Source organism: Nicotiana tomentosiformis, chromosome 3 (genome assembly GCF_000390325.3).
Source record: "Nicotiana tomentosiformis chromosome 3, ASM39032v3, whole genome shotgun sequence".
Taxonomy (NCBI): Eukaryota; Viridiplantae; Streptophyta; class Magnoliopsida; order Solanales; family Solanaceae; genus Nicotiana; species Nicotiana tomentosiformis.
In genome coordinates, this window is record NC_090814.1 from 96,020,867 (window position 1) to 96,046,852 (window position 25,986).

At 35.8% G+C, this 25,986-nt stretch overlaps 2 protein-coding genes across 3 annotated transcripts; both read right to left on the minus strand.

Annotated features, from left to right (window-relative positions):
* Window positions 1–1,404: 1,404 nt before the first annotated feature.
* LOC104119064 (VAN3-binding protein-like) lies at window positions 1,405–5,652 on the minus strand. Of its 2 annotated transcripts, XM_009630470.4 has the most exons (8): window positions 4,225–5,652; window positions 3,827–4,110; window positions 3,564–3,746; window positions 3,191–3,298; window positions 2,402–2,798; window positions 2,175–2,282; window positions 1,942–2,043; window positions 1,405–1,746 (listed from the first exon to the last, which is right to left on the minus strand). In XM_009630470.4, exons 2-8 carry the CDS (start codon window positions 3,854–3,856, stop codon window positions 1,592–1,594), a joined length of 1,083 nt encoding a protein of 360 aa, XP_009628765.1. In that variant the 5' UTR covers window positions 3,857–4,110; window positions 4,225–5,652; the 3' UTR covers window positions 1,405–1,591. The 2 variants fall into 2 exon arrangements, with proteins under 2 accessions (XP_009628765.1, XP_009628766.1); XM_009630471.4 differs by lacking the exon at window positions 3,191–3,298.
* A 94-nt stretch (window positions 5,653–5,746) lies between these two features.
* Window positions 5,747–12,002, minus strand: LOC104119063 (aluminum-activated malate transporter 4-like). The gene is made up of 6 exons (XM_009630468.4): window positions 11,399–12,002; window positions 11,164–11,301; window positions 9,326–9,589; window positions 9,096–9,232; window positions 8,639–8,785; window positions 5,747–6,779 (listed from the first exon to the last, which is right to left on the minus strand). The coding sequence occupies exons 1-6, from the start codon at window positions 11,760–11,762 to the stop codon at window positions 6,153–6,155; spliced, it is 1,677 nt and encodes a 558-aa protein (XP_009628763.1). The 5' UTR covers window positions 11,763–12,002; the 3' UTR covers window positions 5,747–6,152.
* Window positions 12,003–25,986: the final 13,984 nt, after the last annotated feature.

Sequence of the window (25,986 nt, forward strand, 5' to 3'; positions counted from 1 at the left end):
GTATACTTCTTTGAGTCTGACCCTTTCAGCACCGGCGGTGTACCGGGATTTGGTTCATGCGGGCGTTCACTTCCCTCATAAACTGTAAGAGCTCACTTTTGAAGGGATCGTTCTCGTTATTGTGACCTGAACCGCTCCCCCCGGCCCCATCGAAGCCAACCTCGCCCATCGGGGTGTTGTTGTCGACCCTCTGAGTTGTTTGATTTGCGGGAGCACGGGAGGAACTGGACCTCATCCATTCGCGTTATTGGAAGTACCTGACAACGCCTGCTTTAGTTCTGTCATAACCTTATCCTGCCGTGTGAGATGGCCTAGAATGACCTCTTGTTGCTCATGCAAGACCCTTATCGCTTCAACAACATGCTCCTCTTCAGCATCATCGGGAGTCGCCTCCCGAACATGTCGCGAGTACCGCCTTCCGTAGACCGACGTGGCATCGTTTCCCTCATTGCGGGTATTAGTGATTGAATCCTCGTGCTGAGGCTGGTCTCCTTGGGTCTCAAGATTGTGTGTGTTGTTAATACCATTATCTATCATTTTCTGTGATTTTTATACGATTGTCTAGTCCCCACGGTGGGCGCCAAACTGTTTACCCGTAAAACGGTATAGTCGAATTTATACGTGGTTTCTAGACAAGTGAATTAATTCGATCCTGAAATAATACAAGAATTGACGAAATATGCAATAATTAGCCTTGAGATGAAGATGAAATAGCAGAAACAGTAGTTCCGGGAGCAAGGCTTCCGGGCACAACAGTAATGAAATCAAAAGGTAAGAAGGTAAAATTGTATAAAGTTTTGAATAGATTATATCGTAAGTTTGCTAGAAAATTCGTCTCCTCTGCAATGATAACAAAGCTCACTATTTATAGCTGCACCTAGGGAACAAGGTTCTAGGATCATGCCCTTCTTTAATGTCAATTATGAAGGTCATTGAAGAATGTGCAACAGCGAGCATGAATGACAAATTCTTTGTAACGGGCAATGTACTAAATGTTTTAGAATATTCTCCATTAGATGCTACCGGGTGACAGATATTTATTGCAAATTTATGAGCATCATTCTTTCCGGTAACAAATGGAACAGTTGCCTTCGGTCGTAGCTATCCTCTGTCCACGTGTCACTCTCTTATGCAATTACTCAATGTAGCATATTTTACCATATACAGTGTATATATCTTTTGCTTCCCTAGAAGTGGTTCTAGGAACACTCACTGTTATATAAAACTTGAGTTCTACATTTTGGAATGGGAAGTAGTACAGTGACAGCATTTTTTGCTATTTTAGGGATTTGGAGAGTAGTGCTATTCGCGTGAACTATGTCGATCGTAGAAAAGTACCATGCCAGTGCATTGGTTTATCAGAAATTAATAACTTGATGTCATGTTTTGTTCAGTAGTCGTCAAATGCTTTTTTGGGAATATTATTGGCTTCAATGTAGCTCAATATTGTAATGAAAGATCCATATTTCTACAACGTGGTTTTTGTATTGGTGCTTGATCACTTTTTGAGTTGACAGATAATAAAGAGTGTTGGTATGATACAAGATTTATTCTTCTGAATGGTGGAACAAAACTTTTCTCAAGAGGCTTTCTACATCTTTAAGAGACTGGAAATGGTAGACATCCACATGCATGATTGCTTCTCATCTTCGAAAAGGAGCTTGATAATCCCATTGTTAGTCTTCAAGCTCAGTAAGTAATTGTATTGAGCCTCGGGACTTTCTTTTGTGATGTTAATAAGCTTGTCTGGATGAGGTAAGGTTGTCAGTAACAGCAATTGTTTTTTCTTTTTGAATAAAACAAGAATGCTGTCTAAATAGGAGAAACTCCAAGTTTGAAGCTCCCACAGAGAAATAATAGAGAGTATAGATCAGGCATATCTCAAGTTCTAATTGTTGAAATAAAGGGTAAAAAGAATACTTCCTTCTTTTGAAGACTTACATTCTTTTGAAGTTCTTAGAGCTCCAAAGTACTTCCTTTTCAGGCTCAGCACGAGCTGATTTTGCTTCGAGTGTAGAGTCATCCATTTATCTTCTTTCCGTCCTGAGGTTTTATGTCTCAAAATGTCAATATCATGTATAGGAAGGCAGGAAGTAGTGCCAACGGCATTTTCTATCTGCATCTCCAGATTCAAGGATTTTAAACATTTTCACTAAATTTAATTACTTTCATACCTGATGGCATTATTATCCAAATTCGGGTGCCTACTGTCAAAAAATCTGGGATCCTAGGGAAGGGATCAGTCTTTGCTCTTGATTTTAGAATTGCAGCACCTCTAAGACCTAGTAACAGAATATCAAGGTGCGATAATTTAGTAATTATACAGTTGAGAGCTCATGTACCATAAAAAACTGAATATTTTTGAGTTATCAGTTCCAAGCAATAGTATGGAAAGCTTTACAGGTTGCTGCTGTTGCTGTTACTGCAATCATATCCATTGGTGTTCTGATGGCTAGGCCAGAATTGACTGCAGAAGCAACTTTGGCTCGTCCTGCTCCCAGAGATTCTGCTGCCTCTGCACATACTGTAGTCATCAGAGCAGCAGCAGAAGCAACTACACTTCCCGTACTATGGCTCCATTCTCCTCCCGTTTCAGAATTTATGTGGTACCATTCTTGTGCTTCTGAGCTGCTGCTGCTGGCAAAGCCAGCAATTGCTGAAGCCAGCTGTGTGAGAGAAAGCGCAGCATGTAGTTGTGCTGTTTGAAGTCGGAGTCGCTCTTTCTTCTCTTGATGTGATCTAAAGAATTTTCCCAATGGCTTGCTTTTAAACCATTCCTTCATGTGATGCAAATCCAGCTACGCAAACATTAATAGAAAAATGAGAGATGAAGCTGATTTTTCATGACCAAAAGAGAGGTGAACCGCAGGCTAAAAATGATATACTTGAAGAGTTTTATCTGTCTAAAAAAGTGACATTTTTCTCTAAGCATGTTTAAATAGTTTAGGATAAACTTGTTTGATGCAGCTAATTGAGAAAAGAGAAAGGGAATAGTGGCATGCTTTGGCAAGTTAGCTTCAATTTTTGTCCATGAACAAGTTAATCATAAATATTTTACAAGTTAGGCTTCATTGATATTCTGAACAGCACAGGAGTGTGATACCTCTTAGTGTTATCGATGTCCTTTGTTATGCTATTTACCTTTTTGTTCTCTATATCCTCAGTGGGAGGTCGTGGAAGATTGAAATACCTTGATATCCTCTTTGTTGGTTATAACTCGGCTGGTTACATCCTCATGTGTTTCCTCCTCTTTTCCTTCATGATCCTCTATGCCTCCTGTGTCTCTCAAGAAGGGATTCTATACAAGTCAAGAAGTGTAGTGTTGAGCAGGCTATCTTTGTTCTTGTTATAGATTTCTTTCCTAATTTTCAACGAAATATAGTTTTTTATGCTTAACAATGGCCTATTAATAGATAAAAGGGGTGTTCATGCTGGCCTATTAGTTTGTGTTAATGCTGCTATTCACTTTTGCACATTATAAATGAACTCGGACTACGATTAGCAATCTGATCTCATTCTAAGATCTTTAATTCACGCGTCGTTGCAGTTTGGTGGTTTCTTACACTTGATGAAAACATTTGCAGGAGATTATTGGAAGATGGACTCCAGGATCGACACAAGAACTCCATAGCATAAGTAGGGCTCCCAGGTATCTCTGGTGATTGACTGTAAGAGCTGAAAGGACTTTTAAGTGGCTCCAAACAACTTCTATTGCTTGTCAAAAGTGTGTTCTTCGACTTCTCATTCTTAAAACAGGGAAGAGAATGTCATTAGGCTGTCAACGTTTCTGCATGCACCCAATTTCAAGTATAAAGGGACAACTTACATTGTAGGAAAGTGAATTATGCTGAGCCATGAATTGAATCTCCTTTTTACTTGCAGCTGCTCAGGTAAGAAGTTTTCAGCAGTTATTAACAATGTGACCTGTAGATATAAAGCAGAAGCAAATGGTGAACAATCCCTGCAATCACAATTGAAGCTCCAGGTTTCTCTCTACTGTTCCTTGGAACTCAGGATTTACTGTATATAAGACACCAGCACGATGTTTGTCCGGTGGTGAACTTTAACAAGATTATGCAATATCTACAAAGAGTCAGTGTTCACGGGTCCCTGAGCATGAAAGACATTTCATTAGAATGGAAAAAGCTAAGTCAGAATCAGAGCTTATACTCATCTGCAGGAAAGGATTTGAACTGTTACTAAATGAAAGTGGATGAAGCTTACCTCAAGTAGAAGGTCCTCTGTATTCCTTGTCAAGATCAGATATTGCTAACAATAGTGGATGGAGATCATTTGATATAGAAGGTCATTATACAGGTTGCTAGTGGCACTTCTTGCCTAATAAATAGAACCAGCAAACATTCTATTAGAGGAAGGCATGTGGGATGGAATTTTAAAAAAAAGGGGGGAGGGAGGGGGACAGCGTAGTACACTAAGCTCCCGCTATGCGCAGGGTCCTGGGAAAGGGCCGGACCCTAAGTTGCGCGGACTCTTCGATTTTGGTGCCGTCCCCGTCCCGATACGAGACGGGGACAGGAGCGGGATACATCCCGGATTCGGTCAACTGACTTTAGACACTTTGACCGGAGTCCATCGATAAATTTGGGAGAAAAATTGGGATTTTACTTTTTCAAAATAAAAAATAAAACAGATTTAGGAGAATGAAAGAATAATGTCCATCTTGGAGAATGTAAGATTGAATTCTACAATATTCATGTAAGTTTTTCATAGAATATCTCTCAAAATTTACAATATTTTTATAGCTTTATTTTTTATTAACCGAATCCCCGCACCCGTATCCATATCCGGATCCGCACCCCCGAATCTTAAAATTTAGAATTTTGCCGAATCCGATACTCGGATCCGTCCCCGTATCGGATTCCCGCACCCGAGTCCGGGCAACTTAGGCCGGACCACAAGGGTCTATTGTACGTAGCCTTACCCTGCATTTTTGCAAGAGGTTGTTTTCACTGCTTGAACTCGTAATCTCATGGTCACATGACAACAACTTTACCAGTTACGCTAAGGCTCCCCTTCACATGTGGGATGAAATAGAAGAAAAAAAAATGTTCTTAGATGATGTCAGATGGACAGATGGGATACTAATTGATAGAATGTTGTCAAACTTGGAGGCAAGAAACACTTGGGAATGCTAAACAAAAATGGCATTTAGGACCACAATATGACGTTCGCATTATCAGTTTTAGTTGATGATTAATCACGAGATCTCCCTGTATTTGCCTAAGACTAATATCTATATCTTGTATCTATGTACCCACTTGAGTTTGTACAGTAGATTATTGGAGTTTGTAGACAACTACTACTTTTGATTCTTGGAATGCTGGTATCACATGGCTACAGGTTTTGAAATTTATAGATGTAAACTGGTATCACATAGCTCTCGGGGTAATAAATGATTGTGTAAACTGTAAAGTATTGGCAAAATAAAAGAGGCTGCTACTACAGGTTTTAAAAGCAGACTCAAAAATTCTTTTGAGAAAAAGAAGGAAGACTGAACAAAGAAGCTGGAGGTTAATAATTCACATGAATAAAGTTACACATTAATATTATGTATGAAGGTAATTTCTTTCTCATCCTTTTTTAGTGTTTAAAATCACAATGACTTTTAATAAAGAGGAAGATTAGACTGGAAACTTCAACCACTTGGCAAATTACTTAATATTTCATGCAAGTCATTCTCAAAGAATTTGCTAGGATGCACTCTGCATAGTATGACAAGGCCATATTATCCAGCTAATGTTCTTTTAAAAACTTCTATGCTTTACAGCTTCATCGGAAACAAGTAAAAAAGTTAATGTACAGAAAGATACATAATCTTTGGGTAAGGAAATCTTTTTCTCTTGGATTCACAGCTCCTACAGGCTCTGAAAACATGCTGCAGAACAGAAACCAATACCTTGACAACTACACAAAACTTAATAATAGTATATATAATCATCTCAAAACATCTTCAACTTCATAAGAATAGTTTTCATTCCAAGCCTGAACCTAGTTTCTGGTTGATAACATCTTCTTTACTGGCAGTAGAGCAATAAAGCACTGTGACACTGGACAGCAGAAAGAAGATCTCCTCAACCTAAAAGCAGGAACAGTTACATAACCTGCCTCAAAGAGCTGCTGCCTCATTTCTATCAGCTGCATTCCGTAAATTTTGCCTTCTCGCTGAGCTCTTGAAATGCATTTACAAGATTCTGAAGCCTTGCAACAAACTCGATCAGCAAGGAAGTAAATGTTGCCAGTGACAATGTACTAGCACTTTCAAATGTCCGTACTTCACGTTCATTCAAAATCACATCTCCAAGAACTGAAAGCCGTGAAGGCCACATCGTCTGCTGCTTGAACACATCTTCTGAGGAACCCCATTGTGAAGTAGAAAAGTTGACGCTTACATTTGGATTAAGAGTATCCATGTGCTTCAATGTGTGAGCAGACCTTAGATGAAGAGTCGCTTCACTAAGAGAGTTTATTAGCATGGGTTTAGGTTCATTGTCCTTCAGTTCTTGAATGCGTTCAGGATCTTCAAACTTCTTAGGTCTTTTTGAACTTTCCCAATTCTCTGCATTAACCAAAAGATAAGATTTCTGGTCAATCAACAGTTGAAGATTCTCAGCAGCCTCATGAACTTCTTCGAGAGGATCTTCAGGGCTTAGTTTCTCCATCTTTTCTACTTTCTCCCCAAGCAGCAGTATCACTTTAGCTCCTTCAGTTCCAACTCTCTGAATCTGCTTCCTAAAAATCTGCCTCAACTCAGATGCTGCCTACAAGAAGAAAATTTGCATGACCACTCAACCCCTAAAGCATAAATTCTTAATCTTTTTGATTTAGTAATCAAGGACAGTATCATAACAAGTGCAAACAGGCAATAATAGCTCCAAGATCAGTTTCCCGTCGTACATTTTATGCAGCTATCTGTCACCAATTAGCAGGCAAGGATTCTTGTATTTTTAGTTCATTAAGAGGAAAAGATATCTCAATGGATATAAACATATATGTCTATTAAGTAGATAACCTAGAAATTGTTTACAAGATAACTTCAGTTTGATATCTTTGAAGAGAACATTTTATTTGTCTGAAGTAACATTAAATAATGCAAAACTCCTTCAAGACCAGAGCACTAGGTGAACTGCCACCATGTGCTAGAAGAAATTTTTGTGTCAAGTTACCTATGTTAAAGCTGGCATTAATAGATTTTGTGTATAGATGCTTCTTTAGAAGCTGCCCTCAAACTGTTTCGCTAGCAAAAGGATGACACTAGTGGACAAAAATCATCTCAACATTTTTAGGATAGTTATTTGCAAAAAAGAAAAATTGCATAAGCAATAAAAGAAGGGAAAGTTACAGCCAAAATGCAAGGGTACTCAGTTAAGCTGGCATTTAGAAATGATAACCGAATTGATAACCAAAGTTATCAAAGGTGAAAAGCTCCAATGACCCTGGGGTATTAAGTACAAAGCGCAAATTAAGCATTGGCTTTAGTGAAGAAAGGCGCTAATGAAGAAAAAAGAAAAATTATATATGTGATGTAAGAAAAAAGTTCAACCATTTTAAATTTCGAGTTTGGATGTCAAGATGTAGTTCTCAGTTTTGAGTGACTGGTATTCTTATGCTAAATTTCTAATTTATTATTCCTCGTCACTAAAACATTCATTCATATCTTTTTTTTAATGTTTACGTATCACGTTGCTTTGCGGGCTCGATTCTCTCTATCTGCCCAAGATTCAAATAAAGTAACTTATTTATTACCATTTGTGTAATTCCATAAATAGCATTACACATATCCTTAAATTAAGGATTTGGTATAGTTGGCCGTGATAGTGTAGTGATTCTATCCCTCCCCTACATTTTCTTTTTTTTCTTCCACCTTAAGAGGTAAAAGACTCTATTTATATTCCAGCTAGTGCTCCCTCTTAAAGAGGTCCAACCTAAGCGTTGACTAACTTCAAGTTTTATGTGCACCTCGAGTGATATATGTATCTGAGATGGGCTTCTAAAGTAGCAAGTAATTTTTTAACTTATTATTGAACAATCCAGTGGCATGACATTAATCATTATGAATGGCACGAAAAAACTTATGGTCGATATTTGACTACTCTGTAAAATTATAAAAACTGGAGTAAACTCTGAATAATTTACGAAATAGCAGGCTGGAACTGCAGTTCCATGGTTGAGTTCTTAGCCCCAAATAGGTTAGTTAACAAATGAGACATGGCAACAATGTGAATATTTGGTGCTGACGAATCAGTTTAATTTTCATCTGGTAAAAAATTACAATAAATACTTCTGCGCGCCTCTTTCATGTTTGACCAAGAGAAAGAGTTAAAACCCCCTTGACAGATACTAACTTAAGCATAGTTCCTATGTATTTACTATTCCCCAATCTTGGTTACATGGAACTTTATAGGTCTAGTATGCTGATTACTTTAAGTACTTCTCTCCTATACATCTAAAATAATTCTATTCATTATTCATAAGCTGCCTAGTTCCATATCAAAGTAAAAAACGAAGAAAGAAAAAGTGGCAGATGTGAGATAGGCTTCAAATTTATGGAATAAAAAAAAAATCTGTGCTGCACATTGCTTTAGACTAAGTCAGGAAGAAAAATTAGAAAAAGTTATACCTGTATTTCTGAAAGAATACAGCCATGCATAGCCATGACCATGAAAGCACAATGCCTCAGTGCACCGCTGACTTTAACATATTCACCCCAAGGATAATTGAGCATTCTGTAACGGCCATGAGGGGGTTCCCACACAGCAAAACCTAACTGAACCAGGATTACCAAAATTAGCAACCCAAGAAAATAGGTGATGTTCCACCAAACCCACATGAATGTCCACATACAATTTTTTTTCTCTTTCCATCCAAAATAATGTAAAGCTCCACTATAAGTCACATGTGTGATACCTTTATTTTTCAATTTCTTTAATACACAAAAGTTACCAGCCTCCACACCATTTAATGTTGAACAAACACTTTCAGACTTTAATATAATATAGTGCAGAATAGGCCATTCAATTTGGAATGGAGGAAATGCCACATACTTAGGTTAAGCATCAATAGCAACATAGGTTTACCAGAGAATCTTCTTGGTTGGTGGACTCTACAGCAGTCCTATAGCCATTGTAGACAGGATCATCGGATGCCTGGTAAAGAAGAATTTTTGATGGTATCCTTTCATATTCAAGACATTGCAAATAGTCATTGACACAACCTGAAAAAGAAGCATTGCAAATATCAGCCGAGCATAGCATGTCTAGGTCATGTCCAACGACAATCTGAAGATAAGAGATTAAAGAATCTTCACCTTCCAAAGAAGTAGCGACACCCTTAAAATTTTTCGCTACCAACTTGTGCAAATCTTCACCAGCCCAAATGGGGTAGATGCAGACATTTATAAGCAAACAGACAGTAGCTCCAACCCCAATTAGCAACAATCGAGAAACAGCAGTCTGAACGAAATCTGAAGTCCCCGATACAAGCACTATACAATATGTCAATAAGAAGACTCGGAATCCATATTCATATTGCTTCATTGCTGGATACAGTTTCAAATAAGTCGCACAAAATCCTGAATGAAAGAGGAAAATGTAATGATTAGAGTAGTATAAAAGTGAATTTCCCCGGAAATATATATACACACATATTTCCACCCCAAAAAAGGATAAAGAGAGGGAGAGAGCAGTTATGGTAACGAGCGGGAGAGATTGAAGATCAGGATATCATACATGTATAAACCTTGGAACATATGTAGTAATTGGTTTTACTAGCTTTTGTCTCATGTAGTAGCCAAGCAAACTCTTCCCGTCAATGGCCCATTTAACTCTTATACAAGGTACAAAAGAAAGATGGTGATTGTTGCTGTGATGTTGATGCACAAGTTACGTAGAGGTGAGGAAAACTAAAAAACCTTTCCTTCACTTGGACCATTGTAAATGTGTGATTGTCTTCAAATCCAAATTTATGCAATGTTCTTCAGTAAGATATTGAACCTAAGCATTCTGCCAAGGGTACTGAAATGATTTATTTTTCTTTTACTAAGTTGGAAGCCGAGGGGCACATATATATATATATATATCAATAGTTTCACTCAATTCAAGAGTGGAGAATTATGCTTTGATCTACACAGTGAAAGTTGAAGCTGTAGTTGCTTCTTTGGTGTTTTAGGTGTCACTAATATAGGAGCTTATTTTGGGGAAATTTGAGGTCACATCCTTGGACTTCTTCCTTTTGTTCTCCAGTTACAGCTCATGTCACCCGGTTACCAGTCTGCAAGGCTCTCTATATATCTTTCCTTGCTCTATTTTTGCTCCTAATCACCTATATATCGAAATCCGTCTAACCAGGGTTGTTCATTGGTCGGTTTGGTACGGTTTTGAAATATTTCGGTTCGATATTTTCAGTATTCGGTTCCTTAAAATGCTATTCGGCATTCGGTTCGGTATGACCCAATTTTTATCTTTTCGGTTTCGGTTTATTCAGTTCAGTAACTTTGGTTTGTATTCGGCTTGGATAAAGAATTATAACTTTCTTTTTTGTTTTTAAGGGGCGGGTCAATGGCAAAACCGAAAGAAACCATAAGAAATCTTGACCAAATATGCATCAGGGAAATGTTTGTTGATAAAGTTCGCTTCAGTTTATACTTTGAACTATGAACGTAACTTCAAAGCACACAGATCACCAGAATCCTCCATTTCTCAAATTTGATGCGGGGTAGACACTAATAATATGAATCAAGCATTACTAATATGTTCTGTAACTTATGACCTGTCCGCTATTTTCCTTTCAGCCAAAGGCAAACAAATGCACTGCTGCACTCAGTACAGACTACAGAAATTGTTAACTTGATTGATTAAAAAGACACATAAAGAAATTATGGCAAAATTTATACAGTTACTTCACACTAGCAAGCTTCTCAAATTGTGCCTTTTAAACTATTGTTATAATCTAATACTATATGCGTATTGTGTATGTAAGTATGTATTTCGATATTTTTAAAAAAAATTAACGAATAAGAAAATTCTAAAACCTTAAACCAAATACCATACCGAATTCGGAAGTATCAAACCGAAATTGGTCCATAATATACGAAATTGGTCCAATTTCGGTTCCATAATATACTAAACACCAAAATAGAAACCAAACCTGCAATAAATACGCTGATGACAATCACAATCTCTTGGCATTTTCCAGCCATAAGAGACAATTCAGCAATGCCCAACGCTAATCCTCCAGCAGAAAATGTCCCCAATGCCCTGTTAAATCCTTTACTGAGCGTCGCACCTACACATTTGATAAATTCCAAAATTAGCAATAAAAACGTAATAAAGCTGCAAACCAGAGGCACATAAAATAAAATAAAAACGAAAATTTTACATACCTATACTGAATTCAAAAACGACGACAACAGTGAGAATTGCCCAAATGGAGTGTTTACCAATGTAAGGCAAGGGTTCTTTGAAGAAAATAAGGATCGAAACAAGTGCAAGAGCAAAACCCACTTTAGCAGAAAATATAATTTTCCTAGGATCACTTCTACCCATTTTAACTGCTTTGGCTGCAACTTTTTTGACATCGTTACAAAACTCAGTAAGTCGATAGCGTAAACGTTCCAGAAAGTTCTCATTTCCTGTGAAAGATGCACCACCACCTACTCCCAATTCTGAATACCCTTTTCTTGGTAGTAATAATCTTTCTTTGTTTGTTTCAACAAAGCTTTGCTTCAATGAGCCAAGATATGCCATTTTCTGGTCTTTTTTTCGGATCAATTGTTACAAAATTTGAGGAAAGAGTTGCATGATTTTTATATTGGATGTTTTATAAGTATTGATTCTTTTTGGGGAAAAAAATTATTGGTGTGTGAGTTATGACTTTTGATCTGAATTCAACTAAATTATTGAGATTCCAACTTCCAAGTGCGTGTGCAGACGTGTGCTTGTCGTCAACTGGATCTCAAGATTGCAAGCTTTTGGTCTCTGATTTTTCACATTTTTCCTTTTTTTGGAAAAGGAGTATTTTTTTTTCCTCCTTTCTATTTTAGACTTTTCTTTTTCTTTTTTCTTTTCATTTATGGCTGGTAGAACGTTTTTGTAATGATTTTTCACAAAAATGGTCCCTCATGTTTAGTCCTATATAAGTTCACCAGACAATAGCAGTAAATAAAAAATAATGAAATTGGCACCTAAAATATTTTGCATCAGACACCAAAAATAACCTAAACTGCAAAAAATCCACCCTCAAGGTGAGTTCCTGTTAATTTTTTTGTCCATAACTTTTATTAAATCTAACCGTAAGAGTTTATTAAAGACCAAAACTATTCATTTTTAACAAACTTAAAATACCAAAATTGATCAGAACTATATTCAAGCGATTACTTTAAACCTACCTCTAAATATAGGGGACCATTTCTATCATTTTCTCGAGTAGCATGGACTTAGTCGTTAGTTCCTTTTTTTAATAATTAAAAGGTCAAAAATATTGTAATTCTAGGAAGATTTTCTACTACTATTTATCCATTTGACTTTTTATAATCTTCTCTTAATTATGTCACGATAAGTGTAGTTCTACGACTGAATGTCAACTTTTGTCCCGTTAGGCATTCTATTGTCTCCTATTAATTACGCCAAAAAGATTAGCACCATAGAAGATTATAATTGAAAAAGTAATATAAATCAGAAGTAAGCGGATTTGAAATAACTATTAATTAAACTAAACGAATAATAGTAAGGTTTTGTGAGTCAATGAGCAACCGTCAGTAGCGATAAGGAAAATGAAAATGGAAATTATTTATGAAATTAACTTTACTTTATTTTGTAATAAAAAAATCATCATACTTTGCACATTGTAACTCAAAAATCACTCAACACATTTAGGTCATATTAAATATTATTTTTTATATTTTTTTAACTCAATCATTTAAACAATAAAAAAGTATCCATTTAAACCGTGACTCAACCCGCTTTTATTTTTGTTACAAAAAACGTAAATATTACTTTGCTGTTAATTATCTTGATTTTCAACATACTGGTTTAAGCAAAGTATTAAATCAGTTCGACTAAAAATGGCCGTATAGTAACATTATCTTTACTATAAGCAATGTGCGTTCTTGTTCTAAAATATCGAGAATATTGTCTTTTAATTTACTCTTATATTAATATTTTCCAGTCAAAATTTCAAGCATAAATACTTTTTTTTTTATTTTTCCTTCCTCCTTTTTATTTTCTTCCACTTCAACGCTGCTAATTTTCTTGTTTCACTTTCAATTTTAACTCCTCTAGTTTGTTATGATTAATTCCTTATTCTCTATTTAATACTTTGCTTAAACCAATGTATACATTCAATATAACTATATTGAGAACTAATATAATACACTACAACAAAGTAATATTTATGTTTTTTAATAACGGAAACAAGAGAAAATAGGTTGGGTCATGAAATGATCAAGTAATGATTTAAATGGATTTTTTGATTTTTTAAATGGTTGGGCTAAAAAGAAATATGAAAAATAATATTTAATAAAGTCCTAAAAGTGCTGAGTGACTTTTGAGTTATAATATATAAAGTATAATAACTTTTCGGTTATAAAACAAAGTAAAGTGACATTCATAGATAATTTCTATTAGTTCAGTGACGTTACTAAAAATGCACTCTAGAACGATGATGTTATTTATTTGAGAATAATATCTAAGTAAGAGTATTATCTAGTTGGTCAACTCTTCTAATTCCATTTCAAACCGACAGTTAGGCCGGTTGCTCTTACAAAGTTGCACGTGTTTTTCGGTTTCTCTATTAATCAATAACTTAAAGGATATTCTTCAACCAAAAGAAATACTATTTGTGGTTTTAATACCCCAAAGTAAACTTTTGACAATTTAGATAGTTGATACACTATGTCCAGAAAGAGGAACTGGACCATTTGCTTCTACAAGTTGCAATACCCCTATAGGCACGTTTTCCCCCTTCACTATTTCGTAGGCCCTACTTGAAAATTACTTTTTCCGATTTACAATAAGTGACTATTTTATTTTTGGCACACACATTAAGGAAATATGAACTCTTAAAAAAATATATTCACTAAATTAACCTTAATTAATTATTACCTTAACACATTGAAATATGTAAATAAGAGCAAATTTTGAAAAAATAAAATTAATTCCTTTGAGTTTATTTAATCTAATATAACTTTGAACATTAGTTAAATTGACATTTGAGAGTATCTAATTTTCTTATGTTTTGGGTTGAACATCTTAGTAGTTAAAGGCTTAATTTGAACACAATGCATTTGAAATTATGAGTTTAAAATTTAATATTTATTGAAAGTTTAGTAGCTTTATATCATACTATATTATAAGTGTGAAAACTTTTAGGTTAAGTTATTTTACTAAAATATTCTTCAAAAGCTGAATGACTAAATTACCCTCTACTTAATGATTTATTTATTAATTTAATTTATTTTTATTTTTATTATTATTATTAATATTATTATTATTATTATTATTATTATTATTATTATTATTATTATATATGCAATATTATGAAGAACTCTATAGTCATTTTTTTCCCTTCTTTCCGTTGTCTAATATATCAATAGTTACTTCTTTACTACTACCTTTTAATTAGCCCCCCACTCCTCTTCCTCTTTAATTTTCTTAATTAGCTTCCATAACCCATCAAATTCCTACGTCAAGTTATTATCCACAGTACTTCAACATTTGTAAGTAGCAACAGATGTGTACGCAAGGAACAAAAATCAAATAACGAAAGCGGAGAATTGGATGATCGATAACATTCTATATGAGATACAAAGTGTTTTTAATGTATCTGAAACTCAAAACATGAAATGGAGTCTTCAAACGTCTGTATTATTTATGGGTTTGTTGTACTTCTTTTGCTCTATTTTTAGTATTTTAAATTTTCTCTGAATGTTTAATTAGGTAGAATATTGAGATGCTTGCACTTACAGTTATATCATGTGTATCCACTATTTCTGATGATGACAATACTTGGTCTTGGTATGTTTATCATGGCTAACATTTACAAAGTCGTACTAACAACTAGCCTTTGCAGTTATTATAAAAAATTGATTGTTAAAACTGAATTGCTCACAAAATGCAGGTATGTTCATGTCATCATTGCTTGTGTGGAAAATAATTATATGAAATTTCAAAATATAAATATCATGGGATGGGAAAACGTTTATTCCGTCCTATTTCTCCCCCATCAGTAGCTAGCATTTGTGTTTGTTAATTGTATTTATGTTGACGCTGACACATTTCTCTTTCTTATCCGATGTTCAAGTTGTTATTTTCTCAAACACTATGTTTGTTTATATCATTTTTCTCTATATGTGTTTATTTGAGATCATTCGTTTTATTTTTAAACTAAGACAAATCGTTATAACCCATTTCAAATTGAGTATAGAATTATATGAAATTTGAATTTATCCCTCTAAGTTACCTAGCAAGAGTTGTAAACAGTTTGTGCTGTTTTTGTCCCTAATATATGTGGCTATCACATTTTGATGTTTAATATTCTTTTATGAAGGTTTGATTTCCTTTGTTTTTTGGTACTAATCTTCCAATTTATATTGTTTGTATTTATTGACGTGAGATACACGTACAACGTACGTGTCCAAAAAGTGTATATATATATATATATAGTGGCGGACCCATGATTTTGTGCAAGCGAGTTCAATCTTAAAAGTACATAACTTTAGTCGTAAAATAGTAGTTGTCGAGTGGGTTCAAATAAAATATTTAATACAAAATTTAGGCAAATTTAATCGCAATTTATACAAATACACAATATTATTTTTTGATGAAGCGAGTTCAGTTGAACCCGCTTGCCACCACGTGCGTCCGCCACTATATATATATATATATATAGTTTTGCTAACTTACTACGTAGTTGTACTAGGTTAGCATTGTATACATCTTTTATTTTCCTTAAACAACCCTAACATCATGTTATCAATGCATAAGTGAAATGGATGTTTTTGTCATTCTACCCAATTTGATTTCCCCCATTTCTCTCTTACCTTCTGCTCTCCCCCGTCTCTGCCAACTGCAAACTGGGTGGGCATGAGTCTTTTAATTTCTGTTTGTTATAATTTTGCTTTCTATCCAACTACTCCTCTCTTGATAGTTTCTACAAGTTAAATACTGAAATCTTCTCCCTATATATTTGTTGTGAATGACTTATATTTCCTAGCATTTGTTGTTAAGCTTTATGGAGTATAAAAGACATGAAAAATTAAAATCAATATAAAAGTCAAACCATTACTCCATTGATAGGAGCAATTTACAGAACTGGTGAAAATATTGTAGTAGAAATTCTTGAGTCTTTCTCATTTTTAGTTTGTTTTAAGGATAAATACTGGAAAAGTAAAATGTGTACAACTGCTAACCGAAAGGAGGAGTCGCCGGAAAAAGAAATAGAGGTGAACAGAGACCGGAAATAAGAAATAGGGAGGGAATTCGCCGGTGGAGAATTTTAGAAAGAAAAATGTTGCTGGTGGAGAAGAACAAAAGAAGCGCCTTTACTGTGAAGGATGAGGGTTTTTGTTTTTCTTGTGTGGAATGACAAAAAAGTCCCTGATATTGAAATAATGGTAATGTTTTTAGAAAGGACAAAAAAAAATGAAAGCAAAGTTGTATACAATGCTTACCTACTATAATTATATATATATGTATGATGCATATAGGGAAATATTTTTCTCTAGGTCGCTGGGCGACTTAAAGTTTAAAAAATCTTCAAAATTTTTGTTTAAAAAAAACAGGTCATGATTACAGACGACTACCGTCGAAAAATTTACAATTTAATGAACAAATAAAAGAAGAAAATCAGGTCGCTGATTACATAGGCCACCTATAATTTAAAATTTTATGCTATTTAAATAAAAAGTGGTTAGACATAGGCGAATCAGTCTAGAGGTATTATCAGATGTATACTTGTAAATAATCTTTTGCATCGAGAGAAATCATAGGCTATATGTTATATTCACTTTATACAAGAGGGTACTTTTGTCACTGATGTAATAAGTAAGAGATATAGTTGTCAATTACCATATTGCTAATAACAGATTAGTTAGTCGGTTAGGTGGAAGGTCAGTCTGGTATTAGTTTATTAAAGCAATTAACCGATTGGATACATGGTATATAGGGGATGGATTGTACCAATTAGGGGTTATGAAAATAAAGTCAATCTTCTTTCTCTTCTCTGAACTCTCAATTTACTCTCTGCAAATACTTGTTCAGAAACCATTCTCTTCATTGGTTTCTTACTATTCCTTTTTGGTTGTACCAATTTGGTATCAGAGCGAGCGGTTCTTGGCGAAGTACGATGCCAGAAATGACGACAAATAGTGAAATGCGACGTGAATTAGATGAAATCAGAGAACAAGTTCGGATTTTGGGTGAAAAATATGGTGACGTGATTGGAGAAATCTGACAGCTAGTAGCAGCCATGGCTGTTAATAATCAAGCTCCGGCGGTTCCACCAGCAGCTCCGGTAGAAAATACGGGAATCAGTACTAATGGAGTAGGTTACCAGATGAATGGAGCTGGAAATCATAATCACGTGAATACCAGATATTCACGAGTGGAATTTCCTAGATTCGGGGGTGACGATTTGCGAGGTTGGGTGCATCGATGCGAACTATTCTTTGATGTTGATGGAACTCCGGAAGATATGAAGGTGAAATTAGGCTCGATTCACATGGAAGGCAGAGCTCTTCAATGGAACCAAACGCTATTGAAGTCAAGATTGGGTAGGGAACCTCCAAATTGAAACGATTATGTTCGAGCTTTGCATCTTAGGTTTGGGCATACTCTGCATGCAGATCCTATGTCTGAACTTGTGGGGCTGAAACAAAATGGGAGTGTTCAAGAGTTCTTGGATAAATTTGATAAATTGTTGAATCAGGTAGAATTGACAGAAGAATATTCTATCAGTTGCTTTTTGAATAGACTAAAACCTGATATTGAGGTTCAAGTTAGCATGTTGGCACCAAGAACCTTAATGAGAGCTTATAGTCTTGCTAAATTAGCAGAACAATCAGTGAAGTTGCAGAGAGAACAGAACTAGTTAATGGTAAAAAATTCTAGACCCTTGTTACCCAATTCAAGTTCTTCTGGGAGTTCAAATTTTAGAAGTCATTATCACTTAATGGGACCTGAGAGCAGTAGGGGTTCAAATGGAGGAAAGTACTCTAATTTCAGTAATCATTCTACACTAAAGGACCAAGAAAACTTTCTGCCACAGAAATAGATAAGAAGTGGGCCAAGGGGTTATACTTTTGGTGTGATGAGAAATACATTCCGGGTCATAACTGTAAGAAGAAAAGGCAGTTGTATGTTCTAGAGTTGGAGGAAGATATTGATGTGCCGGAGAAAGAAGAACCCACAGTGGAAGAAGAAAATACTGAGGAGTCCAATCTTAGTCCTCAAATGTCCGCCCATGCATTGGATGGAACAGTGGATTACAGAACAATGAGAGTAAAAGGGTTTGTAAAGGGGAAGATGGTGCATGTGTTGGTGGATTCTGGGTCAACGCACAATTTCATGGATGTGAACGTTACAAAGAAATTAGGAATTCAGTTGGAAACTATTCCTAGTTTCTCTGTGGCTGTTGCTAATGGTAGTAGGGTCCATAGCAAGTTCATGAGCAAGAAGGTGAAGTGGATGATGCAGGGAGTAGATTTTATGGCTGACATGTTGGTGATACCTTTAGGAGGTGCTGACATAGTATTAAGAATTCAGTGGCTTATTACACTAGGAGATATCAAATGGAATTTCAGACAACCGAAGATGGAATTTCAGATTAATGGGAAGAAGATATCACTCAGGGGAAGTCCACCTAGTGATTCCAAGATGGTTAGCAGTCAAAAGATGCAGAAATTGTTAAACAAACCTACTCAGCTGAGTATGATGACAGTGACTTTTGTGAAGCATACTGCTGCCCAGACTCTCAGCTTATCAGAGATGCAGTTAGGAGAAAATGGTAAGACTTGCCCTAGTGATTTACAACAAATATATACAAGAAAGGGAAGGAGAATTTAGTAGCAGATGCATTGTCTCGAGTGTCCAAGTTATACTCCATGACTGTTGTAATTGGTCAGTTTGTACAGCAGATCAAAGATTCTTACAAAGACGATAACAAGATTTCTGAATTGATTCAACAACTTCAGCTAAACCCCAATGGTAGGCCAGGCTATGTTTATAAAGATGGATTGCTATACAGGAAGGGCAATGTGATTGTGGGCAGAGATGCAGAATTGAGGAAGGAGCTACTTAAGCTGCACCATGACAGTGCACTAGGGGGCATTCAGGTATCATTGCTACTCTGCACAGGCTAAAAAATATTTACTACTGGAAGGGGATTAGAAAAGGTGTACAAACATGTTCAAGAGTGTGAGATTTGCCAGAAGAACACGGTGGAGAATGTGGCTTATCCAGGATTACTCCAACCTCTACCAATTCCTAAGAGAGTGTGGAAGGATATCGGCATGGATTTCATTGAGGGATTACCTAATTCTTCAGGTAAAACAACTATTCTGGTGGTAGTGGATGGGTTGACCAAGTATGCTCACTTTATGGCATTGAAACATTCGTTTACAGCAGAAGTAGAAGGGGTGGCACAAGTTTTCATGGAAAATGTCTACAAACTCCATGGATTGCCGCAGACAATTGTGTATGACAGAGATACTATATTCTTGAGTAAATTTTGGCAGGAACTCTTTTGTCACGACACAGAATCACGTGACCGGCACACAACCCGACCCGAGCGAATCAAACCATGTGATGCACCCAAATCACATGCATGAAAACCAATTTCACTGCGGAAGCTCCTTGAAAATCATATTCATTTTCAAGTTAAATGATAAAATATTTTCCAATTCAAAATCACCCATGACGCCATAATAACAATGAGACTAAGTAAAAAAAAATATATATTTTCATGTATGTCGTGTACAACCCCGTTACTACAACCTTTCACAACTATCTATGGAGCCTCTATACCAAAGAATAGAATTAAACACTTGGGCTAATACCCGACTAGCATAAATTAAGAAAACAACATGATAGCTACCACTAAAATAGGAGTGGTGCCTCACTGTATACCTCAGGAAGAGAGTCATCCTAGCCCTGACAGCATGCCACGTATAAGACCTCATCCTGAAACATGTAAAGTAAGCAGGGCCCTGGAGAGGGGCCCTTAAGGGTTGAGTACACCACATCGGTACTCAATAGGTGTCATAGGCTCTCTCTAACTTAAGTTCTTGGGAAAAATTTTATAAAAATAATGCACCTATATTTGATATAAAACGATAAACAATTTTATCAATTCCTGATACTTGTCATTTTAAATAAAAGCCAAGTGAAATATAACCCAATATAAAATTTTAAAACATTTATATCAACCCAAGATTTTTGGATAAAATCATACAAAATCATTTACATTTGCTTTAAGTCATTGAAATAACTTTCGGCTCCTTAGGCCCAAACATAAGAAAATCATCCTTACCTTTCACCGGGAGTACTATACTATCACCGACATAAGAAGGTCAACTAGGTTATGTACCTAGCGGCAAGTATCATATACCCTACTTGCTCAGGTCATCTCATCGTAATATCGTACGAATCAACTCAACCATGCTAATAATAGCACAAAATAGTACCATCTCGAGGGAGAGTACTCTGCCATAGTCTATACCACAAAGTGATAATCTACGCCTACATCGGCACGCGTAGTTTCATGACGATGACCACAATATATCCGAATCAATCTCGGTGAACACAAGTAACTCCCAAAATATTTGATACTTCAAAAATAGATTTATAGCATAGTAGCCTTAAAAGATCTATTTTTATCAAATCATAACATTAATAAAAAAATCTAAACAATTTGAACAAAAATTAAATAAACAACCTTTTACATGTTAAAGCCTTTAGCAATTTAACATCAATCTTTAAAAGATACCACAAGTGCTATTCTGCTCATCAATTTCCAAAATGAATACTTTTTGTGAAGACTTATCTTTAGCGCTCAAATATGTATACTCTTGTCAATACGAAAGTTTTGATAAAAACTTATAACATTTACCTTGAGTGTCATTTTGCCAATAAGATTTAAATAAAATTTTATAAAACAGCATGACACTACATATGCAGCATAATATTTTTGTACATGGAGACATCCATACTTGTTTGTCCCCACAAGCACGAAAGCACATTTGCAAACAACTTAAGTATTAACTCGAAACATACTTTTAGAGAAAGTCTCTCAAGTAGAGTAAGTTTTAATCCACTTACCTCGCTTTCGCTTTATTAACATTCACAAGCTTTCAATCCTTCTCCATCATTTCAATGTTAATTAAAATGCTCAAACATCACCAACAAGTCGATATCTACAATTAGATATCCTAATTACATCAAATATGACCTAAAATATTGATCAATATCCATATATGGCTCATAAGTTGGCTGCAAGCCTCCAACAACTCAAATCGCCAAATAGATTTACATGCTAGACTATTCAACTTCATTCTTATATTTTTAATACCCATTCGAAGTCATTAATGATACTACATCAAGTGTCCAATGCCACCAATTTACTATTCATCGTCTTCCATAATATCAACACTTGCAAAATATATAATTCGGGTGATTACGTAGTTGATCATTTACAACTTTTGCTAACAAATAATTCCACAGGTTCAATGTATTCATCAATTTCATCGCCAAGATTATTATTCATCTTTTCTCTTATTTTCTCAAAAGTACTATTTATGCCATGAACTGGAGTTTTATAATCCAATATTTCAATCATTAAAACTTGTAACAAATGCTTCAAATACTTCTAACTACTCATAATAAACGAGTTTGAAGCATTGGAATTACCTCTAGCAGATCAATCTTGAAAAATCACAACTTTGGTGATTTTTGTGTTCTTGAAGATTTGATGATGAAATCTAGTATTTGGATGCAAGAATGATGTTAGAACTCATGTATATTGAGTAAGAATAAACCCAAAACATCTTTAACAACTTACCTTAGTTGATTGGACTTGATTTGAGCTTAAAATTGCCTCTTCACCTCAAGAACCCTAACCCCCAATACTCAAAATACTCTCTTCCCCTGATTTTGTATTTATAGGCCCAGATTTCTGGGTTTAGGACATGGCCCCCGATGCTTCGCATCCCCCGTTCACTCCTCTTCGAAGCCCGGATGCGGACCTGGACACTATGGCAGTACTTCACTGCTAGCCTTTGATATTTTGATCATACCTTCTTGTAGGAGTATCCAAATGACAAACGGTTTGAAGCTTTAGAAACTAGACTCGAAGATCTGTCATTTGATAGGTTGTCCACTACATAACTCCTTATATATATGTAGATATGCTCGTCCAAAATTAGGTCTTGTGCGTACTCATTTGGAACTTTAGTCTATCATGTAATTTCCAACTTGACTTAGACTTAGGGCTCTTCTTAGATCCCACATCACTTATACTATGCCTCGTACACTTATTATCATATCCAATTAATATCCATCATATTAATAGTCCTCGTCTGCACACAAAATAATATAATTAGCACACATCAACTTTCTTAATAACGCTTAAGTATTTCAAAATTTTCCGGGGTGCTACATCTTTGGCCTTCAAGGAGTCGCCTTGCATCATTCTACAGCCTATCATCCACAAAGTGATGGGAAAACGGAGGCTGTTAACAAGTGTCTAGAAGGATATTTGAGGGCAAAGTATTTTGGTCCATTTCGGGTGATCAAGAAGATCGGGCAGGTTGCATATCAGCTGGATCTACCCCCTAATGCCAAAATTCACCGTACTTTTTATGTGTCGCAGTTGAAAAAGAAGCTGGGAGATAAGCCAGTGCTTCCTTACCTTCCTATTTCATTATCTTCTAATGGTCACATTCTGTTGGAACCTGAGGCTATTCTAGAAAGAAGAATGGTCCAGAAACACCATCGACCACTCACTCAAGTTCTTGTCAAGTGGTTTAATTGCTCAGCTGCTGATAACAACTGGATGGATTTACAAGCCCTGCAGCAACAATTTCCTCATTTCAATCCTTGAGGACAAGGATCATTTCGAGGGCGGAATAGTTGTTATATTCATTTTATACAAGAGGGTATTTTTATCACTAATGTAATAAGTAAGGGATATAGTTGTCACTTACCATATTGCTAATAACAGATTAGTTAGTCGGTTAAGTGGAAGGTCAGTCTGTTAATAGTTTGTTAAAGCAACTAACCGATTGGATACAGGGTATATAGGGAATGGAGTTATGAAAATAAAGTCAATCTTCTTTCTCTTCTCTATTATTTGAACTCTCAATTTACTCTCTGCAAATTCTTGTTCAGAAGCCATTCTCTTCATTGATTTCTTAGAGATTTGCTTACTATTCCTTTTTGGTTGTATCAATAGAGTGTCAAGAAAAATTCTTTAGTTGGTGTTGAACAAGAAAGAATTTATATTATTTAATATATAAATATCATAAAAAGGTAAATGAGCCATTATTTGTCTAAGAACCACGGTAGGAAGTAATTGTTGGACTTGAAGGCTATTTCGCATCTGGGCCTCGGCAGAAATAGGCCCAGTTGTGTATAAGTTAATTGTATAGGCTTTTGTCTTGTTAATTTTTGGTTTATATTTTTTGGGTTCAAGACATTTTGGCCCAATATATATATAGTATAGTTTGTACATATTTGGACAGTTTTGGCCATTCCGATATACAGAAACATCTACAGCTCTCTTTCTCTCTCAATTTTGTTCTCATGAACCCTAGTTAGATTTTCATGGCGATTTGGCTTATCTTCAAAGTTATCATGGTATCAAAGCACAGATTCTTATAGCTCTGGTCCTCCGCTTTCATCCAATATTACCCTCACAAAGTTTTGTCCAAGTTCTCGATTTCGTCAGTTCCGTGTCGCCTCTCTATTTTACAGTAGTTTCCGATGATTTGCTGTTCTGCGATGGTTTAATTTGACATTTTTCGGTGATTTCAATTTGTTCTGAGGAGTTACTTCCTCTCATTCTCAGCTTTTCACCAATTTAGATTCCATAAATAATATTATCTCATCTTGTGTTCATCCTGCTTCTCCCATGACTAATGTTGTTTCATCTTGTGTTCTTTCTTCTACTTGTAATTCTGGTTCTATTCTGCCTGATGTGTGTGATATTCCTTTTAATTGTAGTACTACTAACATGAATAAACTGGATGTAGTTTGGCATCAAAGGCTTGCACATGTTCCATTTGTTATAATGAAACTCATTTCTGGTTTGTCTGATTCTTTGTCATCCAAACAGTCTTTCATTTGTAATGTTTGTCCTATGTCCAGGCAAACTAGGTTGCCTTTTTCAGATAGTACTATAAGTACCAACTCACCTTTTCAACTCATTCACATTGATACTTGGGGTCCTTACCATACTGCAACTTATTCTGGGGCTAGATACTTCCTTACTATTATCAATGATTATACACGAGCCACTTGGACACACCTCATGGGATCCAAAAGTAATGCCTTTTCCTTAATAAAAGCTTTTGTTGCAATGGTCAAAACTCATTTTCACACTACAATTCAAACAATTAGAAGTGATAATGCTCTAGAGTTGGGGTCTAGTTCCTTTGCATCATTATTTTTTTCAGAACATGGAATCATACATCAAACAAGTTGCCCCTACACCCCTCAACAAAATGGGGTGGTTGAAAAAAAATATAGATCCCTTCTTGAAGCTTCTAGAGCATTAATGTTCCAGTCCAAAGCACCTATGCACTTTTGGGGTGATTGCTTGTTAACAACCACTTATATCATTAACCGATTACCCTCTAAACTTTTAAATGATAAATCCCCTTTTGAAATGTTGTATGGTAAGGTGCCCATTTACTCTCATTTGCGATCTTTTGGTTGTTTATGTTATGCCACAGTCCCTATACCTCATAGAGATAAATTTAAACCAAGGGCTATTCCTTGTACTTATCTTGGATATCCTTTTGCCAAGAAAGGATACAAGTTATACAACCTGGCCACTAAGAAGTGTTTTGTTTCAAGGGTTGTAGTATTCCATGAAAATTATTTCCCTTTTTCCAAGTCACCTAATGCTACTGTTTCCTCTCCTTCTCCATCTACACCTTCTGTGTTGGCTTCTAATCCTTCCTTTGCCTCTTCCCCTCCACCTACTGCTACTGATCCTATTTTTCTTCATGGTCCCTCTCCACTTTCTCCTGCCAGTTCTCCTATTCAGTCCCATGCTTCCTTTTCCTTGAGTCCTGCTGTCAGTTCTCCTATGCCATCTTCTACTCCACCTTCTTTGCCTTCTCCTGCTAGTGCTCATATTCAGTTTGCTTCCCCTTTATCTCTGAGGAAGTCTACTAGGGATCATAATCCTCCTGCATATTTGAAAGACTATCAATGTACTTTTTCTTCATCTCTTTCTTATTCCACTTCTATTCTTAAGCATGCTGAATTTGAACCTAGTACCTATTCTCAGGCAGCCTCTATTCCAGCTTGGCAGGATACCATGAGAAAGGAGTTTGAGGCTTTAGAAACTAATCACACTTGGGATATTGTAGAGTTACCTAAAGGCAAGAAACCTATTGGATGTAAATGGGTTTATAAGGTGAAATACAATGCTGATGGTAGTGTGGAGAGGTATAAGGCCAGACTTATAATTAGGGGTGATACACAAATGGAATGTGTTGATTTTAATGAGACTTTTTCCCCTGTTGTGAAGTTGTCCACCATAAAATATTTAATAGCAGTTGCTGTTAAAAGACAATGGCCCTTGTTTCAATTAGATGTTAATAATGCTTTCCTCCATGGTGATTTAGATGAGGAAGTCTATATGAAATTATCTCATGTTCTTTCGGTTTATGGTTGTTCTTCTTCTACTCCTCTAGTGTGCAAATTACAGAAGTCTCTTTATGGTCTTCGGCAGGCATCAAGACAGTGG

What these genes read in the sequence shown, in the direction of transcription:
- LOC104119063 (XM_009630468.4), bottom strand. Translation starts at nt 11,762, where the DNA reads ATGGCATATCTTGGCTCATTGAAGCAAAGCTTTGTTGAAACAAACAAA. An exon ending in CCAACCAAGAAGATTCTCTG is followed by an intron (nt 8,786 to 9,095) that starts GTAAACCTATGT and finishes ATCCTGGTTCAG; the next exon opens with TTAGGTTTTGCTGTGTGGGA. An exon ending in GTATTCTTTCAGAAATACAG is followed by an intron (nt 6,780 to 8,638) that starts GTATAACTTTTT and finishes TTCTTCTTGTAG; the next exon opens with GCAGCATCTGAGTTGAGGCA.
- LOC104119064 (XM_009630470.4), bottom strand. Translation starts at nt 3,856, where the DNA reads ATGGCTCAGCATAATTCACTTTCCTACAAT. An exon ending in AACAGCAACAGCAGCAACCT is followed by an intron (nt 2,283 to 2,401) that starts GTAAAGCTTTCC and finishes TTCTGTTACTAG; the next exon opens with GTCTTAGAGGTGCTGCAATT. An exon ending in TCTAAGAACTTCAAAAGAAT is followed by an intron (nt 1,747 to 1,941) that starts GTAAGTCTTCAA and finishes TACCTCATCCAG; the next exon opens with ACAAGCTTATTAACATCACA.